Source organism: Elephas maximus, chromosome 10 (assembly GCF_024166365.1).
Source record: "Elephas maximus indicus isolate mEleMax1 chromosome 10, mEleMax1 primary haplotype, whole genome shotgun sequence".
Taxonomy (NCBI): Eukaryota; Metazoa; Chordata; class Mammalia; order Proboscidea; family Elephantidae; genus Elephas; species Elephas maximus.
Genome location: NC_064828.1, coordinates 107,174,563 through 107,196,599, shown reverse-complemented (window position 1 = coordinate 107,196,599; position 22,037 = coordinate 107,174,563). Strand labels below are relative to the sequence as shown.

The following is a 22,037-nucleotide window of genomic DNA, read 5'->3' as shown; positions in this document are numbered from 1 at the left end:
ACTGCCAACCTTTTGGTTAGCAGCCATGTCACTTAACTACTGGGCCACCAGGGCTCCCTCTGGGAACACAGTACCTATTTAACAAATGTTAAGCTTTTACCACAATTATTATCTAATAATATTAACAATATAATAATAAGTCAGGTTTCAATGTGAAGAATAGCAGGTCAGGACTTTGGAGACCTAGACTCTATTCTTGGTGCTCCCACTCATTCACCCGTGGCTTTTGATAAGTCATACCATCTCTCTGAGACTTGGTTTCTTCAACTACAAAACACAAAGGCCAAACGAAACAAATACACAACTTCTCCAGGTCTCATATCTCATGTCCCCTCAGCTTAAATCTGTGGTGTTTCATTTTCAGGGCATGTTCACCTTCTCATGCTTTGCTTTGACTAATAGTATAATTCATCTGAATTCTCTTAGCAGTTAGCCTCTACTGACAGAGCCTGGAAGCCCAGGAGTCAGCTAAGTGGTACAAAAAAAGCCAATCTCGTTTAAAAATCTGCTTCCCAAAAAGTTATACAATAATTACATCTGTATAAGAGTGATATGGCATATGGCTAGACTGCAAAGAAAGTGTCAACAGATAAAAATGAGATCTGTTAATAATGTGTGGTTCTGGGCACATTTTTCCCACATAAAAATTTCCATTATCATCATCATTGGATGTGTTCATGTGACAAGTAACTCAATAATTTAACAGTGCTGACACAGACCATCTGCAGAGCAGACAGCACACATCTGAGGGATGTCACCTGCAATGCCGGCCTCTTTATGGTGTCCAGCAAGAGACCGGCTCTGGTGGCCACTGCCGGGTTGACGTCCTCCACAGCCGTCAAGAAGCAGCAGAAGGCATGCGCCAGCGAGTACTTCAGCAGGTGGTTTTTGGTCACTGAGTGAATGTCCAGAAATCTACAAATTACAGCCACTTTCTCCACTGCAATATAAAGGGCAGAGGACCCAAGAAAACAAGTTACATTTATTTAGACAGTCTGAGAACTGAACACCCTACGTGGCGATTTTAAATACCAAAGGGGGTGGTTTCTATCCAGTGCAGTTGCTTTTCCACCAGGCAGCCTTGATTTAGCTCTGAGTTGTCCTTTTTTTTAAAAAGGTCTTTCCCTCTGACTGTAACTTTCAAACTACTCAAAATGCCTCTGTGCTCCTTTGTTGCAGCCATGCCGTAGAAGCTCTGCAGACCACTGAGGGAAGTGGGAGGTGCCCATCAGACCTGGCTCTTGGTTCTGGGCCCCCTAACCCACTCTCAGTGTCACGATATGAAATGATAGAAACGAACAGATGCTTCCTGGGGCTACAGAAATATTTCTTCTGAAATAGATGAACCCTTATTTGACAGGTCTATAATTATTCTGAAAATTTAGATTTTAAATTATTCCAGCCACTCTAAAAGCATAGCTTTATAAAAAGTTATATTGTTGCGATTCAGATACAGGCGGAGCCAAGATGGCGGACTAGGCAGACGCTACCTCGGATCCCTCTTACAACAAAGACACGGAAAAACAAGTGAATCGATCACATACATAACAATCTACGAACCCTGAACAACAAACACAGATTTAGAGACGGAGAACGAACTAATACGGGGAAGCAGCGATTGTTTCCAGAGCCTGGAGCCAGCGTACCAGTCAGGTACGGCACAAGCACAGAGACCTGCTCCACCCCCCTGAACTAACCCCGGGAGGGGGACTAGCCGGTTCCACGGGCGGCGTGGGACGCAGCCGTTAGGAGAAGTCCCCGGGAGGCAGTGACTGATCTTGGAGCAGAAAGAGCAGCATCCGAGCCGGGGAACCGTCCCGCAGGGATTTGGACTGCACGCAGCGGATTTTCTGGAAAAACTAGTTTCCCAGTGATGGCTCGGAGACAACAATCCATATCAAACCACTTAAAGAAGCAGACCGTGACAGCTTCTCCAACCCCCCAAACAAAAGAATCAAAATCTTTCCCAAATGAAGATACAATTTTGGAATTATCAGATACAGAATATAAAAAACTAATTTACAGAATGATTAATGATATCACAAATGAAATTAGGATATCTGCAGAAAAAGCCAAGGAACACACTGATAAAACTGTTGAAGAACTCAAAAAGATTATTCAAGAACATACTGGAAAAATTAATAAGTTGCAAGAATCCATAGAGAGACAACATGTAGAAATCCAAAAGATTAACAATAAAATAACAGAATTAGACAACACACTAGGAAGTCAGAGGAGCAGACTCGAGCAATTAGAATGCAGACTGGGACATCTGGAGGACCAGGGAATCAACACCAACATAGCTGAAAAAAAATCAGATAAAAGAATTAAAAAAAATGAAGAAACCCTAAGAATTATGTGGGACTCTATCAAGAAGGATAACCTGCGGGTGATTGGAGTCCCAGAACAGGGAGGGGGGACAGAAAACACAGAGAAAATAGTTGAAGAACTTCTGACAGAAAACTTCCCTGACATCATGAAAGACGAAAGGATATCTATCCAAGATGCTCATCGAACCCCATTTAAGATTGATACAAAAAGAAAAACACCGAGACATATTATCATCAAACTCACCAAAACCAAAGATAAACAGAAAATTTTAAAAGCAGCCAGGGAGAAAAGAAAGGTTTCCTTCAAGGGAGAATCAGTAAGAATATGTTCTGACTACTCAGCAGAAACCATGCAGGCAAGAAGGGAATGGGACGACATATACAGAACACTGAAGGAGAAAAACTGCCAACCAAGGATCATATATCCAGCAAAACTCTCTCTGAAATATGAAGGTGAAATTAAGATATTTACAGACAAACACAAGTTTAGAGAATTTGCAAAAACCAAACCAAAGCTACAAGAAATACTAAAGGATATTGTTTGGTCAGAGAACCAATAATATCAGATATCAGCACAACACAAGGTCACAAAACAGAACGTCCTGATATCAACTCAAATAGGGAAATCACAAAAACAAACAAATTAAGATTAATTAAAAAAAAAAATACACATAACAGGGAATCATGGAAGTCAATAGGTAAAAGATCACAATAATCAAAAAGAGGGACTAAATACAGGAGGCATTGAACTGCCATATGGAGAGTGATACAAGGCGATATAGAACAATACAAGTTAGGTTTTTACTTAGAAAAATAGGGGTATATAATGAGGTAACCACAAAAAGGTATAACAACTCTATAACTCAAGACAAAAACCAAGAAAAACGTAACGACTCAACTAACATAAAGTCAAACACTATGAAAGTGAGGATCTCACAATTTACTAAGAAAAACGCCTCAGCACAAAAAAGTATGTGGAAAAATGAAATTGTCAACAACACACATAAAAAGGCATCAAAATGACAACACTAAAAACTTATTTATCTATAATTACGCTGAATGTAAATGGACTAAATGCACCAATAAAGAGACAGAGAGTCACAGACTGGATAAAGAAACACGATCCATCTATATGCTGCCTACAAGAGACACACCTTAGACTTAGAGACACAAACAAACTAAAACTCAAAGGATGGAAAAAAGTATATCAAGCAAACAATAAGCAAAAAAGAAGAGGAGTAGCAATATTAATTTCTGACAAAATAGACTTTAGACTTAAATCCACCACAAAGGATAAAGAAGGACACTATATAATGATAAAAGGGACAATTGATCAGGAAGACATAACCATATTAAATATTTATGCACCCAATGACAGGGCTGCAAGATACGTAAATCAAATTTTAACAGAATTGAAAAGCAAGATCGATACCTCCACAATTATAGTAGGAGACTTCAACACACCACTTTCAGAGAAGGACAGGACATCCAGTAAGAAGCTCAACAGAGACACGGAAGATCTACTTACAACAATCAACCAACTTGACCTCATTGACTTATACAGAACTCTCCACCCAACTGCTGCAAAATATACTTTTTTTTCTAGCGCACATGGAACATTCTCTAGAATAGACCACATATTAAGTCATAAAACAAACCTTTGCAGAGTCCAAAACATCGAAATATTACAAAGCATCTTCTCAGACCACAAGGCAATAAAACTAGAGATCAATAACAGAAAAACGAGGGAAAAGAAATCAAATACTTGGAAAATGAACAATACCCTCCTGAAAAAAGACTGGGTTATAGAAGACATCAAGGAGGGAATAAGGAAATTCATAGAAAGCAACGAGAATGAAAATACTTCCTATCAAAACCTCTGGGACACAGCAAAAGCAGTGCTCAGAGGTCAATTTATATCAATAAATGCACACATACAAAAAGAAGAAAGAGCCAAAATCAGAGAACTGTCCCTACAACTTGAACAAATAGAAAGTGAGCAACAAAAGAATCCATCAGGCACCAGAAGAAAACAAATAATAAAAATTAGAGCTGAACTAAATGAATTAGAGAACAGAAAAACAATTGAAAGAATTAACAAAGCCAAAAGCTGGTTCTTTGAAAAAATTAACAAAATTGATAAACCATTGGCTAGACTGACTAAAGAAATACAGGAAAGGAAACAAATAACCCGAATAAGAAATGAGAAGGACCACATCACAACAGAACCAAATGAAATTAAAAGAATCATTTCAGATTATTATGAAAAATTGTACTCTAACAAATTTGAAAACCTAGAAGAAATGGATGAATTCCTGGAAAAACACTACCTACCTAAACTAACACATTCAGAAGTAGAACAACTAAATAGACCCATAACAAAAAAAGAGATTGAAACGGTAATCAAAAAACTCCCAACAAAAAAAAGTCCTGGCCCGGACGGCTTCACTGCAGAGTTCTACCAAATTTTCAGAGAAGAGTTAACACCACTACTACTAAAGGTATTCCAAAGCATAGAAAATGACGGAATACTACCCAACTCATTCTATGAAGCCACCATCTCCCTGATACCAAAACCAGGTAAAGACATTACAAAAAAAGAAAATTATAGACCTATATCCCTCATGAACATTGATGCAAAAATCCTCAACAAAATTCTAGCCAATAGAATCCAACAACACATCAAAAAAATAATTCACCCTGATCAAGTGGGATTTATACCAGGTATGCAAGGCTGGTTTAATATCAGAAAAACCATTAATGTAATCCATCACATAAATAAAACAAAAGACAAAAACCACATGATCTTATCAATTGATGCAGAAAAGGCATTTGACAAAGTCCAACACCCATTCATGATAAAAACTCTTACCAAAATAGGAATTGAAGGAAAATTCCTCAACATAATAAAGGGCATCTATGCAAAGCCAACAGCCAATATCACTCTAAATGGAGAGAACCTGAAAGCATTTCCCTTGAGAACGGGAACCAGACAAGGATGCCCTTTATCACCGCTCTTATTCAACATCGTGTTGGAAGTCTTAGCCAGGGCAATCAGGCTAGACAAAGAAATAAAAGGTATCCGGATTGGCAAGGAAGAAGTAAAGTTATCACTATTTGCAGATGACATGATTATATACACAGAAAACCCTAAGGAATCCTCCAGAAAACTACTGAAACTAATAGAAGAGTTTGGCAGAGTCTCAGGTTATAAAATAAACATACAAAAATCACTTGGATTCCTCTACATCAACAAAAAGAACACCGAAGAGGAAATAACCAAATCAATACCATTCACAGTAGCCCCCAAGAAGATAAGATACTTAGGAATAAATCTTACCAAGGATGTAAAAGACCTATACAAAGAAAACTACAAAGCTCTACTACAAGAAATTCAAAAGGACATACTTAAGTGGAAAAACATACCTTGCTCATGGATAGGAAGACTTAACATAGTAAAAATGTCTATTCTACCAAAAGCCATCTATACATTTAACGCACTTCCGATCCAAATTCCAATGTCATATTTTAAGGGGATAGAGAAACAAATCACCAATTTCATATGGAAGGGAAAGAAGCCCCGGATAAGCAAAGCACTACTGAAAAAGAAGAAGAAAGTGGGAGGCCTCACCTTATCTGACTTCAGAACCTATTATACAGCCACAGTAGTCAAAACAGCCTGGTATTGGTACAACAACAGACACATAGACCAATGGAACAGAATTGAGAACCCAGACATAGATCCATCCATGTATGAGCAGCTGATATTTGACAAAGGACCAGTGTCAATTAACTGGGGAAAAGACAGCCTTTTTAACAAATGGTGCTGGCATAACTGGATATCCATTTGCAAAAAAATGAAACAGGACCCATACCTCACACCATGCACAAAAACTAACTCCAAGTGGATCAAAGACCTAAACATAAAGACTAAAACGATAAAGATCATGGAAGAAAAAATTGGGACAACCCTAGGAGCCCTAATACAAGGTATAAACAGAATACAAAACATTACCAAAAATGATGAAGAGAAACCCGATAACTGGGAGCTCCTAAAAATCAAACACCTATGCTCATCTAAAGACTTCACCAAAAGAGTAAAAAGACCACCTACAGATTGGGAAAGAATTTTCAGCTATGACATCTCCGACCAGCGCCTGATCTCTAAAATCAACATGATTCTGTCAAAACTCAACCACAAAAAGACAAACAACCCAATCAAGAAGTGGGCAAAGGATATGAACACACATTTCTCTAAAGAAGATATTCAGGCAGCCAACAGATACATGAGAAAATGCTCTCGATCATTAGCCATTAGAGAAATGCAAATTAAAACTACGATGAGATTCCATCTCACACCAGCAAGGCTGGCATTAATCCAAAAAACACAAAATAATAAATGTTGGAGAGGCTGCGGAGAGATTGGAACTCTCATACACTGCTGGTGGGAATGTAAAATGGTACAACCACTTTGGAAATCTATCTGGCGTTATCTTAAACAGTTAGAAATAGAACTACCATACAACCCAGAAATCCCACTCCTCGGAATATACCCTAGAGATACAAGAGCCTTCATACAAACAGATATATGCACACCCATGTTTATTGCAGCTCTGTTTACAATAGCAAAAAGTTGGAAGCAACCAAGGTGTCCATCAACGGATGAATGGGTAAATAAATTGTGGTATATTCACACAATGGAATACTACGCATCGATAAAGAACAGTGACGAATCTCTGAAACATTTCACAACATGGAGGAACCTGGAAGGCATTATGCTGAGCGAAATGAGTCAGAGGCAAAAGGACAAATATTGTATAAGACCACTATTATAAGATCTTGAGAAATAGTAAACCTGAGAAGAACACATACTTTTGTGGTTACGAGGGGGGGAGGGAGGGAGGGTGGGAGAGGGTTTTTTATTGATTAATCAGTAGATAAGAACTGCTTTAGGTGAAGGGAAAGACAACACTCAATACATGGAAGGTCAGCTCAATTGGACTGGACCAAAAGCAAAGAAGTTTCCGGGATAAAATGAATGCTTCAAAGCTCAGCGGAGCAAGCGCGGGGGTCTGGGGAACATGGTTTGCGGGGACTTCTAAGTCAATTGGCAAAATAATTCTACTATGAAATCATTCTGCATCCCACTTTGAAATGTGGCGTCTGGGGTCTTAAATGCTAACAAGCAGCCATCTAAGATGCAGCAATTGGTCTCAACCCACCTGGAGCAAAGGAAAATGAAGAACACCAAGCCCACATGACAACTAAGAGCCCAAGAGACAGAAAGGGCCACATGAACCAGAGACCTACATCATCCTGAGACCAGAAGAACTAGTTGGTGCCCGGCCACAATCGATGACTGCCCTGACAGGGAGCTCAGCAGAGGACCCCTGAGGGAGCAGGAGAGCAGTGGGATGCAGACCCCAAATTCTCATAAAAAGACCAAACTTAATGGTCTGACTGAGACTGGAGGAATCCCGGCGGTCATGCTCTCCAGACCTTCTGTTGACACAGGACAGGAACCATCCCTGAAGACAACTCATCAGACATGAAAGGGACTGGTCAGCGGGTGGGAGAGAGACGCTGATGAAGAGTGAGCTAATTATATCAGGTGTACACTTGAGACTGTGTTGGCAACTCTTGTCTGGAGGGGGGTGGGAGGATAGAGAGAGAGGGAAGCCGGCAAAATTGTCAAGAAAGGAGAGACTGAAAGGGCTGACTCAAGACGGGGAGAGTAAGTGGGAGTAGGGAGTGAGATGTATGTAAACTTATATGTGACAGACTGATTGGATTTGTAAACGTTCACTTGAAGCTTAATAAAAATTATTATAAAAAAAAAAAAAAAAAGTTATATTGTTGCTTTTGTTGTTGTTGCTAGGTGCCATGGAGTCAGTTCCAACTCACAGTGACCCTACATACAACAGAACAAAACACAGCCCAGTCCTTCTCCATCCTCACAATCGTTGCTATGCGGAGCCTACTGTTACAGCCACTGTGTCAATCCATCTCATTGAGGGGCTTCCTCTTTTTCGCTGACCCTCTACTTTACTTTTTTTGGTGTTTTTTTTTTCTACTTTATGAAGCATGATGTCCTTCCCCAAGGACTGGTCCCTCCTGATAACATGTCCAAAGTACGTGAGATGAAGTCTCACCATCCTTACTTGTTAAGCGGTATAATAGAGCAGATAACACAGAGATAATTCCCTACAACATCATGTGCTATCATATAAATGAACTACCATTTGAATTGCCAGGTGAATAAGGTTGTTTCAGTTCTCTGCTTAAGCTGTTCCAGAAGCTAGGGCATTCTTTCTACTCTTCTCTGCCTGTTGACATTCCAGCATCCTTGAATCCACTGCTGAAATTCTAACTATTCTGTAAAGTCCTCTCTAACCTCCTAGAGTGACCTTTCCATCCTATGAACTCCTATAAAAATAACACTCATTGACACATGGCATCTGTGTACATGTACAGCTATATGTCATATCTTGATCCGTGCTCTTGAATTATATTTATACCTTTTCTAGTTTCTTAGCTTCTTACATGTTTATATTTGATCTCATCAATTAAGTTAGGAGCCTCATGAGAGCAGGAATCTGCTCTCGTACGTCCTTTTACTTCCTCCATAGTGTCTAGTACACGTAGTGTTTATTCAGTAAATTTGCCAACTCAACTTAATTTTAAAAAAACATATTAAGCACTCAAAACACTACCCTAGGCACTTGTGAGGAGATAAAATTAAATGAAAAGATGAATTACCCACAGGTCTTGACTTCAAAAAGTCAATTAACCAAGAAAGATACGATAGGCAGAAGTATAACTGAAATGTAATATAGAAAGACACAAATGCCTCTCAAGAGGTAGAAATAAAAGCTGTGGGAGATCAGGGGATAGAGAAACAACTTTCTACCAAGGGGATTGAGAAGGTGGAAATCAATGGCAGCATGTGAAGGAGGATCAGATGCAGGTGGCACCTGAACGAGCCTTGAAGGGAAGAGACTCAGGCTTGCCTGAGGCGAAGGAGGAATCAATGGGAAAGCAGCAATGGCAGGTGTACAAAGAGGAGTAGGAAACAAGGCCATAAACACTTGGGATTCGTTCATGGAGAGCTTCAATGTCAGTTTAAGGAGTCTGAGCTTTATTCTCTAGGTATTGAAAACCCATTAAAGGTTTTTAAGTAGAAAAATAACATAAATAGGACTGTATTCAGGAAATGATTTAATCCTTAAACTGGAATGAAAGAACTAGAGTGCTGTTGTTGTTAGATGCCATCAAGTTGGCTTCAGCTCACAGCAACCCAATGTACAACAGAACGAAACCTTGCCCAGTCCTGAGCCATCCTCACAATGGTAGGTATGTTTGAGAATTTAAATACCTATAAAGTGTTGCTAAAACCACATATATTTTTGGTAGAAAATTTCACTCTAATTCCTTACAATATCATGTGCTATAAGTAAACTAGCCCCTGGAATGCACGTGGGCATTAAAAAGCAAGGATTCTTTGAGGTGGCCAGGTATCAGGGAATTGAACTCTAAAGTATAATTTGTTAATTTCCCTGACGTTATTTTTTTGCCAAACCATTAAGACCCTAAAATATATGAAACTGTTCTGATAAGCCACACTGTGACATGTCAACCATGCTATCTGCCCCCCCCCCCCCCAAGAATGGGAATGACAGTGAAACCAGCAGATGTGAGGCTAAGAGAACACATCCAGGTTCCTTCCTTACCAAGATCCTCTGAGGACTTGCCATTCTATGCACCAAGAAATTATGCCCATCACTGGTCCAGACTTGGTCCCAGATGCCCCAAAGGCAAGGGCATATAGCATAGCTTCTCAAACTTTAGTGAGTTACCTTACCTTTGCTTCATCCCTAGAGATTCTAATTTAGTATTCTGGGGTGGGGCCCAATAATCTGCACTTCTTAACACATTCTCAGCTACTCAGATGCAGGTAACCTAATAGACTGACCACATAATTTATCATCCAAGCTGGGACCCATTCTAGAGTGAATACGGGCACAATTAGTATCTATCTACACCTGGTGTGATGGTTAATATTATGTGTCAACTTGGTTAGGCTATGGTGCTCCGTTGTTTGGTCAAACACTAGTTTAACTGCTGTTATAATTACATATGACTAAGCAAGTGGCCACAAGCAGATTTCCTTCCATAACGTGGGTGGGCCTCAATCGATCACTTGAAGACCTTAAGAGAAAAAAGGGAGTTTCCCTAGAGTGTATCCTGCCTCCAGACTACAAACAGACATTTTGCCAGAACACTCTTACTCTTCACTCTTCTCATCACACGACCTGTGGATTTTGGGACACACGCCTGCAAGTCAGTCTGTCACTTGACCTCTGGATCTTGGACTTGCAGCCCCCCACAATCACGTACACCAATTATTTGAAGTAAATCAGTCCATATATATACACACACACACAAATATACATATATCACTGACATATATTTATCAGTGACATATCTACATATACCTCACTGATTCTGTTTCTCTAGAACTCTAAGACGCCTGGATAAGAGGCATAAACCGGACTAACTTGTAAACTCATTGGGCTGTTCTGTGGATTCTGACTCATAGTGACTCTGTAGGACAGAGCAGAACTGCCCCACAGGGTTTTCAAAGCTGTAAATCTTTACGGAAGCAGACTGCCACATCTTTCCCCCACAGAGCGACTGGTGCTTAACCACTGCACCACCAGGGCTCAGTTATATAAACTGGACTACCCTGGGCAAACCTTATCATGGTCACCTTACCCAAGGACCACTCTGCAAAATATTGTAGGGGAAGTTAAGCTAAGTAGAATCACCAAAGAACATGGAAAGCAAGAGAATGGCTTTAAAAGGAAGGGAGGAAAAAGGAGGGCCAAAAATAGATGTCATGGCTGGACGCTGTTTGCCTTGAAATCCAGGGAGAATTTGTAAGTGAATAGAGGTACCTGCTTCAAACCTCATCTTCCAGTCTTTGCTGTTGAAGTTGCCATTTATGATTGTCCAGAAGATGTCAGCACCATGAGGAAGTGACAAAGCATGGAGAAGAAGAGGAACTGCCACCGAAGATAGCTGGGAGAACTCAGATTTGATGACCCTCCACAGGCTAGGAATCAAGAAGAAGCAAAAGTGGTTGGTTACAGTCATGATGACCTTTCCAAAAAAAGAAAAAAAAACCTATTATCTTAATTTATGGAAACTGTAGTTAGCAGTAGCTGATAGGAATGTATTTGGTGAAATCACACTTATCCATAAGGCTATGATGCTCTGAAAAACTTTTTCTATACGCTGTCCTGTTAATGCATTTTTTTCTTAAGAAATTACTTTTATGTCACAACACAAACCATTTAACATATACTTTAGAAAATATAAATCAAATGTTGAATATTTTAAATTCAGCTACATAAATGAACAGTGACTTGAATAATACATAAAATCGACATTAGGTATGTTAGGATGATGGGGTGATAAGTGATTGTTTTTACTCCCCAATAGCGGACATTAGGGGAGTTTTGTTCGTTCTGCCTGCACAGCAACCTGTTCCCCTTATCCTGGTCATAAAACACCTTTTTTTTAAAATTAAGAACAGCCTCTCCTCCAACAGGCAAGGCGGCCAATCAAGATCCCCCACCTTTAACATAAGGGTGAACACAAATCCCAGGATGGCCAAAGAACTCTACTCCCTTGATTAGAGTGAACAGTCCAATAGACTATGGTAACCATATAGTAACCATGGGAATACCAGAGTCATCTTCCCAGGGACACTGACAGAGAAAGATTCTCTCTCCTTCTGAAATCTCAGAAAGGAAAGGCCATGGTGGCCTAGAGCTGCCAATGACCCTCTTTCCCACCTCACAGCAGCAGCCTGCCTGAGAAGAAGCCAACACAGATGGAAGTAGAGCTGAGTAATAGGGAGAAAAGGGGAAAAGCTGGGAGGGGGGGAGGGGGGAGTGGAGAAAGAGAAAGACAGGCTTCCATGATGACATCTTGTGGCTATGAGCCATTCCTAAAACCAGGCCACTACTGTACAAAAATTCACCTTTGCCAGTTTAAGCTGCCTTCCTTTCAATCATTACCAGAATAATTCTGAATACGTATTTTTAGTAATAACATATTATTGGCTTCAATTTTTTTTATTCAATTATTTAAACTACACCATTTTGTGTTGGTTGGTAGGCTGGTTTGGTTTGGTTTGGTTTGGATTTGGCTCCAGAGTTAATATCAGAATCAAACTAGTTGTGACTTCCAAAACCTCACACTGCATTGCTAAGAGACCAGAGGAGTGACACACGCTGCCTCTAGCTCACAGGTAGCATATTGATGTTCAAGTCACCAGAGCTGCTTGTTTCTACTAGAAGACTTACTGGAGCAAAAGGAGCAATTTTCAAAACATTATGCTTAATCTGAGGGGTGGACATCAGACAGATATGGATCTAACTCCAACCCTGCCATTAATCAGCTGTATGACCATGTGCAAATTTTCTCCCATCTCTGAACACCAAACATCTAAACAATGGAGCCTAGATCCCCAAACACCATTAAATAAAGTCCCTACTTCAGGGTCCTTCACGCTTGGTTCCCAAACTATTTCTCCATCCTTATTTTCCATTACTCCCCTAAAACTATGCTGTGCACTAAAAAACAAAACTTTGAAAAAAAAATGAAAAAATAAAACCTTGGTATCACCTACGTATGCCCTGCCATTTCTTCCCCTTTCTTTCCAAATCTGCCATTTGCTCTTGACATTCCTGCTCTCCAAAATGTCCATCCATTGTGAATCTCTACCTATCAAAATTCTACCTTATTGTAATTGTCCCATTTGAATGGTATAGTCTGCTGAGCCCTTCCCTACTCGTTCTTCCAGAATGATTATGCAATAGTCATTTATAACATATTCCTTGGATTGACAGTGACATATCTACACATCCATGTATCTTAGTTTATCCAAGACAGTCCAGTTTATACTTGCTTTGGGGTAATTATGAAGACCACCTCCACTTCCCCTTCAAAAGTCTACCAGTTTGAATAATAAATTATATAGCACCAAATAAAAAACAAATCTAGACTCAGTAAGGAGAGACTTTATTCCAAAGGATTACTGCAAGCGGGAATCGGGGATGGCTATTGCAAAGGGAAGAGGGGAAACTATTGCAATAGGGAGAATCTATTCTGAATAAAAGATCTGTAAATGTCTAAAGAGTTGGGCAAAATGGGTTTTTCTTTTATAAACCAAAAAACCAAACCCATTGCCGTCGAATTGATTCTGACTCGCAGACACCCTATAGGACAGAGTAGAACTGCCCCCATAGGGTTTCCAAGGCTGTGATCTTTACAGAAGAAGACTGCCACATCTTTCTCCTGCAGAACAGTTGGTATATTTGAGCTGCCAACCTTTTGGTTAGTAGCTGACTACTCTGCCCCAGGGGTCCTTTTTTTCTTTTATGTTGTTGTTAGGTGCCATCGAGTCAGTTCCGACTCACACCGACCCTGTGCACAACAGAACGAAACATTGCCCGGTCCTGAGCCGTCCTTATAATCGTTATGCTTGAGCTCATTGTTGCAGCCACTGTGTCAATCCACCTTGCTGAGGGTCTTCCTCAACAAGGCTAGAAAGAACTGGTTCTGGGGAAGTAGGATGAAAGTGTGTGCCTGAGAGTAAATCAGAGAATGTTTTACCCTGAGGCCAGCCTATTCTCAGGAGAGGCTTTTAAAGGGAGTTCATATGCTGACTCAGACTGGAGGGTGGGCCATAGTTACCTGGGAAAAGGAGACAATCTTAATTAATTGTTCAATGTGTACAAAACAGTTAAGCTAATCATTTGTGAGGCAAAGAATGGGGATTTGGCGGGTCTGTGTCTGGCCTTGTCACAGGCAAGCAATGGGGGCATCTGTGGGACGAAGGGTGCTTCTTTGGTAAACCATTTCCCAGAACACAAAAGGGTGGAGGCATTTCTTAATCATTTCTGTTTTCTGAGACCATGGGAAAAACAAACAAACAAACTCGTTGCTGTTGAGTTGATTCCAACCACAGCAACCCTACAGGACAGGGTAGAGCTGCCCCATAGGGTTTCCAAGAAGTGGCTAGTAGATTTGAACTCCTGACCTTTTTGGTTAGCAGCCACAGCACTTAACCACTATGCCACCAAGGTCTCAAATAAATTCAACACTGTCAATGGTCTCCTTCTGTAAGGATAGAATTCACCCCCTCCCAAACGAGATACAAACTCCTGAAGTGCCTAGAATAATGACATATACAGTGAGCACTCAATAATACTTATTGAATGAATGGAAAAAAAAAAAATGAGTAAAGACAGATACAGCCTCAACCTGGTTATGTGACCAAGTTATCCAGAACCAATCTTTTCCTTTCTTTTTGCCTCATTCTCTTACATATAAAGTGAGGATAATATTCTTCTAACTTACTTCCAGGAAAGGAGCCTTGGTGGCTCAGGTTAAAGACCTGGAGAGCTGTTCCCCCAAAGATTACAGCTTAGAAACGCCATGGGGCAGTTCTACTCTGTCACATGGGGTCACTATGAGTCGAAATTGACTCAACAGCACCTAACAACTAAGGAGTGCAAATGGCACAATGGTTAAGCGCTCAGCTGCTAACCGAAAGGCTGGTGGTTCCAACCCACCCAGCAGCTCTGTGGAAGTAAGACCTGGCGATCTGTTCCCATAAAGATTACAGCCTAGAAAACCCTATGGGGCAGTTCTGCTCTGGCACATGGGGTCACTACAAGTAGGAATCACCTCGCCAGCACCCAACAACACTTCCAGGAAGATCCTAACAATTATTTTAAGGCACTCAGGAAGAAAAATACTGTATAAATCAGTACTATATTTTATTACTATTTTCAAAAATGCCTCGGCACTCTCTAAAACATATCAAACAATATATGGAGAAAGTTTAGATATCTACTAGTAGCTCCATTTCAAGTAAGAAATTGAGTAAGTCCTTACTAAACGACACTTGGTAAATATTAGTATCTGTTGGCATTTTTCCAGGGAATGCTATATTCTTAAGCCACTTGACAGCTGAAAGGTATAAAATAATCCTTATTTTATCATTCTATTTCTACAGTATCGGTTGTTGTTGTTAGATGCTATTGAGTTGGTTCTGATTCATAGCGACCCTATGTACAACAGAACGAAACACTGCCCAGTCCTGTGCCATCCTCACAATCATTGCTATGTTTGAGTCCACTGTTGTAGCCACTGTGTCAATCCATCTCATTGAGGGTCTTCCTCTCTTTTGATGACCATCTACTTCCTTCTCCAGGGACTGGTCCCTCCTGATAACATGTCCAGAGTATGTGAAATGAAGTCTTATCATCCTTGCTTCTAATGACCATTCTGGCTGTACTTCTTCCAAGTCAGATTTGTTCGTTCTTTTGGCAGTCCATGATATATTCAATATTCTTTCCCAACACCATAATTCAAAGGCATCTATTCTTCGGTCTTCCTTATTCATCATCCAACTTTCACATGCATAGGAAGCAACTGAAAACACCATGGCTTGGATCATACACACCTTGGTCCTCAAAGTAACATCTTTGCTTTTTAACACTTTGAAGATGTCTTTTGCAGTAGATTTGCCCAATGTAGTATGTCGTCTGATTTCTTGACTGTTGCTTCTCTGGATGTTGATTGTGCATTGAAGTAAAATCCTCGATAACGTCAATCTTTTCTCTGTTTATCAGGATGTTGCTGACTGGTCCAGTTGTGAGGATTTTTCTACAGTATCTAGCAAATGAAAATTACTATTCCTTTTATTGACATACTTAAAAATTAGGCTAAGTAAAAAAAATAAATGTAGCTCTCATAGGCAGTTAGGCTGTCCTGGCTAAGAAATATAACCCAAATGAGCTACTAAGTAACATTTTTAATTTTCATAACTATAGCCTAAGTTAAAAACAAACTAAGTAAATTGTTAGACATACCTTGCAATCAACATATGATCCTGAATGTAGGCTAAAAATTGAGGATGGTCTTTTTTGGCAATGTATAAACACTCTCCGTGTAGACAGAGAATCTTCAGACAATTGAGCATATTAAAAAGAATGTCTGGCTCTTCAAACTTAGCCATTTCCTATGCAAAGAACCACATAGTTATTGAGTTATTTAAAACAGCAATGCTACCAAACCAAATATTCAAATATTTCAGAAAATGTACCTGGAAAATGGTATATATTAGTCTCAAAGTTACTGGAAGTTGTTGGTAGCAAAATTTTCTTTCAGTATCATTCTTTATTGCTGTGAAGAGATGATTACACAAAGGTTAGCGTAACTTCTTTTCCCCACCATGAACTGATCCAGCTTGTAAAACCCAGGGGAGTAAAAATGTAGACTGCATTAAAAGTTTTTGTGTGATGTTTTTTATTTTGCTCTTCAAATTAGTATATATCCTTTCTACAGTGAGAGTCCAAGGCACCTTCTAATTTAGGATTCTCAAGGTTCAGCTTTTCACCATGTAGTCCACCTGTATTCAACTGTCCCTGGCTCCCTGGGCTACCTCAGCCCAGATCTGTGCTCCTCTGGGCTGCTAGGTCTGTTGTGTCTTTCTAACTGAAAGGGAGATAAGCAAGTATTAAAGAGACGTGTACATAATATATTAGCATCCAAAGATGTATTATCCCATGGACTGCCACAAAAGCAGAGAGTTTTGAAGAAACTGAGCATACTCAGATCAGAACAGGTACTCCTGGTTCTCTCTTCTTGTGAGGGTCTCTAAAACCTTTGTCCCTTGAGTGAGGGGTAGGAGTATATTTTACATGAGACATGCTAGAGAAAAGGCTTCACAAGTTACCTAGACTTAGAAACCAGTGGGAAGGGTGTAAAAACCACTATTGTAAGTTTTGGCAGTTTCTATGCTCAGAGACCATAGTATCTCTCCCTAGATACTAAATTGTTCATCGGGGCTCTTCCACGCTAAGGTATTTTATGTGCTTGTGATTAGCATTCAACTCTGTTGTTTTTAAAAAATATTTTTGATGGAGGACATATCTGACTGCTTTAAGAAACAGGGGGCCAGGTCACAAAATGCAGAAATAAGGAAGACTCCAGAAAACAGGGGAAATCACCGAACATGGGTAGGTAGAGCACCTCTTCCTTCCATGACAGGGGAGTCGGAGGTCACTGCCTGAAGGCAGAGCAGGAGACAGAGCAGCAGGGAAGGTGGTCTTGGAGGCAAGGCTCATGGGGGCTTCCCTGAGGAGACAATTTATAATCTGTGATGGCAGAGAGTAAGAGAAGAAAAACAGGCCAGAAACTGGGACAGGGGCCTGCAGTAGTTTTGGGGGAGATGAATAAAGAAAATGTTTAAATAAGTGGCATTTAAAGCAATTAAGCAAGGAAAAGAGTAATTTATTAAAAAATGAACGGTTTAATTCTAACCATTGTTCAACTAAAATGTTAAATACAAACAAACATGGCGGTTAGTTGATTTGTGCGCTGTCTTAAGTGTGAGAAGTATATGTGCTTATAAAGCAGGCAGGTTACTGTATCGTGAGTGAAGTCCCTGGTTCCTTAGGCGTCAATGCCTAAATCCAGTCCTGGGCCCGGGCCTCTCTGTGGGTCAGCAGCTGCAGTGTGTAATCAAGTTCGTTAGTTCTCAGCAATTCTGGGTTATAGTCCCAGCCCTGCCACTAACTGTGCAATATTTGGATTTCCAATCCCAGGCCTCCATCTCAGATGTACTGCATTAAAAGCGGAGGGATGGGGAAAGAAGCTAATTTTTGTGTTTGTTTAAACTTCTCAGATGATTCCGATGCATTTTTGGAAGCCTGTTAAGTATAAAGCACATATAAAGAAGGAATACTAGCGACATCACCATGGGCAAGTCATTTAACCCATCTGTGCAAAGTGAGAAGGCTGAACAGGCCCAGCAGATTTCAAACTTCTTTTCTCTGGAATACTTTGTTTGAAGAAAATGTTACTTAGAACGCCAACATATGAAATAGAAACAAGGCAGAGCTCTCTGGTTGAAGCAGGGAGCCTGGGTCTTTATCATCTGCCATGTCTTTCAACCAACTGCCAACCCCATTAAGGGAAGTTTCAAAGAAAACAGCACAGAACCTTACCACTCCAGGAAGCACACCTTGAAAATCAGTGAAGCAGATAATCTTGGCTGTTCCTTCAAATCCTAAGTTTCAATGATTTTCAATAGTGTGAGCCAAGATATTCATACTCAGCAGGCCACTAATATGACCCATTTGGGAGAGCAGAAGCAGTTAGTTCTAACCAAGAACTTTCTAGCAATGATGTAGTTGCCATAGTCTGGATAAGTCACCCTAGCAGCTGCAAAGAACCTCACAAAACAGACAATAATGTTTGCTGTTCACTTAAGGAATAAAAAACGGAAAGCCCATGCTTCCCAACTCCGGTTCTGTGGAATCGGCTTCCAAGACTCAGCCACACCAACAGTTCAGGATAGCGGGTGCAGGAGAATGGAAGCTCCCCAAATATGCTCCGATCCAGGGCAAATTCCCAGGGTGCCACAGTTCAGATCTACAAATCAGGCTTTCCCAGGGGCAGGAGGGTCATATCCTGAATTTCCAAAATTCTTTCTTTTTTCACAAATCATGTTTAATGTCTATGTTAACTTGGGTTTGTGTCTAAGTGAAGGAAAAGCTATTAGAAAATGCAGTAATCAAATTCTTGTCAATTATTTTTTCACATTAAATTATAGTTTATTAAAATGAGACTTCTACCTTGATGAGAACTGCCATTCTGGGTAATAACAAACCAGAAGGTGTGCCCTTGCTTAGAGTTTAGTTTTGCTTTATTGAGAATTCAGGCTCAAGAAAGCTTGCTGAGCGTACTTGATCTCGGCAGGTGTTATTAGTCGAGAGAGCTACCCAGATAACGATATTTGATGACTCTCTGAGGACTGGCAAAGCAGCACTGTGGCTGCTTCCTTTGTTTGCCACACTGCTGGCCCATGGCAGCAGTATGAGGTGTACAGGATTTTCTCATGGTTTTCCCACCTTAATGCCCAGAAACATGAGAAGACTCTTGCTTTTCTCTTCTTTTGAAGAAAGTGTATCTGTCATGGGTACCTGAATTCTCTTTAATAGCCATAACTGAATTTAGGATTTATTATCCATTTTTGCAACCTGGCAACTGTCCCAAGAGGAATCTAGAGACTGTCTAATCATATTTTCTTCTGTAGAAGAGCCCAGTTTCAGTGGAAGGGGCTCTTTTTCGCCCAGGTTTTAGCTGGCTCCTCACTGCCGTCAGTATGATTCTTAGGCCAGCCCACCATCTTGCTACCCCCAAGTCTCCCACACAGAGCCTTTAACAAATCAGAAACAGGCAATCCTCCTCCCAGCTATAAAGCAGGCCAACCAGCCTTACTGCACAACCTGCGCAGCTACTCTCGCACCAAGAGCCTTCTCAGGATCCCAGCAAAGCCCCCAGAGCACAGAAGGGGCATCAGTACAAGTGTCCCCGCCTCTATCCTAAAGCACTCTGCTTTGGCCAAACCACCCTGAGTGACTGTCAAGATTGTCAGCACCTTCTGCGTCAGCCACTCAGACATGGTTCACAGGTACCTCTCCACAGAGAACATGACACATTTCCAGTAGGGGAGGTGATGCTTTCTACACTAACACGATGGATTTTTACAGATAACAAGCTCCCTGCCGTTGGAAAGACATTCAGTCAACTACGTTCCAGTGGAAACACACATGGAGCTCTTCACCTGATAATCTGGTAGGAAATGGTTCATCTGCACGTGTGTGCACTAAGGAAACAGAGTCTGGACTTCCCCAAGTCAAAACTAATCTAAGAAACCACGGCTTAGGCGTTCGGCCTGGCCAAACTGGGGTATACACACCACCCGCTCCCCAGTTCAGCCAGGTTCACCTACCAGCATGTTCACTGGGCTCAGTGCGGTTGCCTGGGTTCTCCCCATGCTTGGCTGCTGGATTGTCCTCCTCCTCGCCTTCAGGGCCTACAACAAACTCTGGTCTGGAAGAAAGGAGGCTATCCTCAAGGCTGTCTGTAGGCTCCTGAAACAAAGATGACAAGCAGCCAGATAAGCAGTCCTTTAGGGATATAAAGAATGGTTCAGCCTAGTTCAACAAGGATTGAGTGCCAGCTGGGTCCCAGGCCCTGTGCTGAGGCAAAGGCAGAGGAGTACTCAGAAAAGACTTGAACTTATTTCCACAATGGTTTAAGGAAATTTGTATCAGTTGTTACTGAAACATTTTCATTCACCTGAAATAAATATGGAGAAACATCAAAAACATTATCAAATCTTCTTAAGCTTGCTCCCCATCTCTGCTGTTATCCCATGATCAATATCCCTGTCTACCACGTGACTCCCATCCAGGTCCATTTTATTAAATAAAAGTTCTTAATTAGGAGGGAGCAATAAGGAGTTTATAGCAATGTATCAAGATCCAAATACTGGTTGTCTAGTGAAGTCAAATTATCAGAATCAAGAAATTGCTATAGTGTGTTATAGTTGAAGAGAGCTAGGTGTGGCTACCATTGAAAATATCCATCTCTAGTTATCCTCCTATTTTAGCTTTATTCTTTGAGAGTCTATCTTTAAATATTCTCTTTTAAATTTATACTCTTTTAGATAACACCTTCACTAGTAAATATTTTTTCAAGAATTACTTGACGGTCAGCTAAAAGCAAGGAGGAAGCAAAGATTGGTGGGATACAAGAAGGGCCCAGGAAGAAAGAAATGAGCGCTAAAACAGTGGCTGGGAGGACTCTGAAAACTTCTTTGCCAACTACACTGCTTTGCCAAGGCCTGGCCCTCTGTTCCTAGTTCACCCAAAAATAAGACACCGAGTCAAATTAAAGACTGAGTGTTCGTACTATTTGATAGGATGAAAAGCTGCTTGCTCTTCTATCTACACCCTGTAACTTGTGTTCCTGGCTTTTGTCCTCCGAGGCGGCAAGGACTGGTGTTATGTGTCTTGCATACTTGTCTAAGCCTCCCACCAGCCCACCCTCATGTCCTCTCCCCACGCTCTTGATCTCCACTTGTCCCAGGAGGAGAACTAAAGAGCTCAAGTGTTCTAGACATGGTCCTCTTTTATTGATGGTATCTCTCCCTTAAATCTTCCAGAGAGGAAAAGTCTGTCCTTTAGCTTCACCTTGAAATTTTTACTTTAAGCACAGGACAAACGTCAAAGGCATTATGCACATGGAGAATTGTTTTGGTGGCTCGGTTTCTCCACATTTATCCTTATTCTTCCTTGTTTCATGAGACAATGTTGTCAAACCTGACACAATATAGAAGCCTGCCAGTGGCAGGATAAACGGAGCCTCAATACATCCCCTTCTATACTCGTTGCCCTCTCCTTCCCTTCTTGAATGAGAAGTCTGTATTTCATGTATCCACTTCTTCAGCTGATTCTGTTCTCATACCTCAAGCTACTGTAAAATTTGTCCTCAGTCTGTGAATACTACCATCACCAAGGTCACCAAGGATCTCTTAATTTCAGAATATACTGGATGCTTCTCAGTCTTCTCTTTTTCCTCTTTTCAAAATTTGGCATGACTAGTTGGTCTTTCCTTTTCTCAACTTTCTCCTACCTAGGTTTCTGAGTAGTGCTTTCCCTCAGTTTTTCTCTTGCATCTCTGGCCTTTTCTCAGCTTGTTTCTTGTCTTCTCCCTTTTTTCCCTCTTAAGAGTTGGTGCTTCCCAGAATTCTAGCCTCGGCTCTCTTCCCTT

The 22,037-nt window shown here is 40.7% G+C and overlaps 1 protein-coding gene across 1 annotated transcript in view; it reads right to left on the bottom strand.

The window, feature by feature from the left end:
• The window catches only part of UNC79 (unc-79 homolog, NALCN channel complex subunit), a 220,952-nt gene that overhangs the window by 96,856 nt on the left and 102,059 nt on the right, over positions 1-22,037 (bottom strand). Inside the window, exons 19-23 of the mRNA XM_049898829.1 lie at positions 20,212-20,353; positions 16,516-16,595; positions 16,283-16,431; positions 11,288-11,445; positions 759-940 (exon numbers count right to left, since the gene is read on the bottom strand). Of these exons, the coding sequence (XP_049754786.1) occupies positions 759-940; positions 11,288-11,445; positions 16,283-16,431; positions 16,516-16,595; positions 20,212-20,353 (711 nt within the window). The remainder of the gene's footprint in view (positions 1-758; positions 941-11,287; positions 11,446-16,282; positions 16,432-16,515; positions 16,596-20,211; positions 20,354-22,037) is intronic.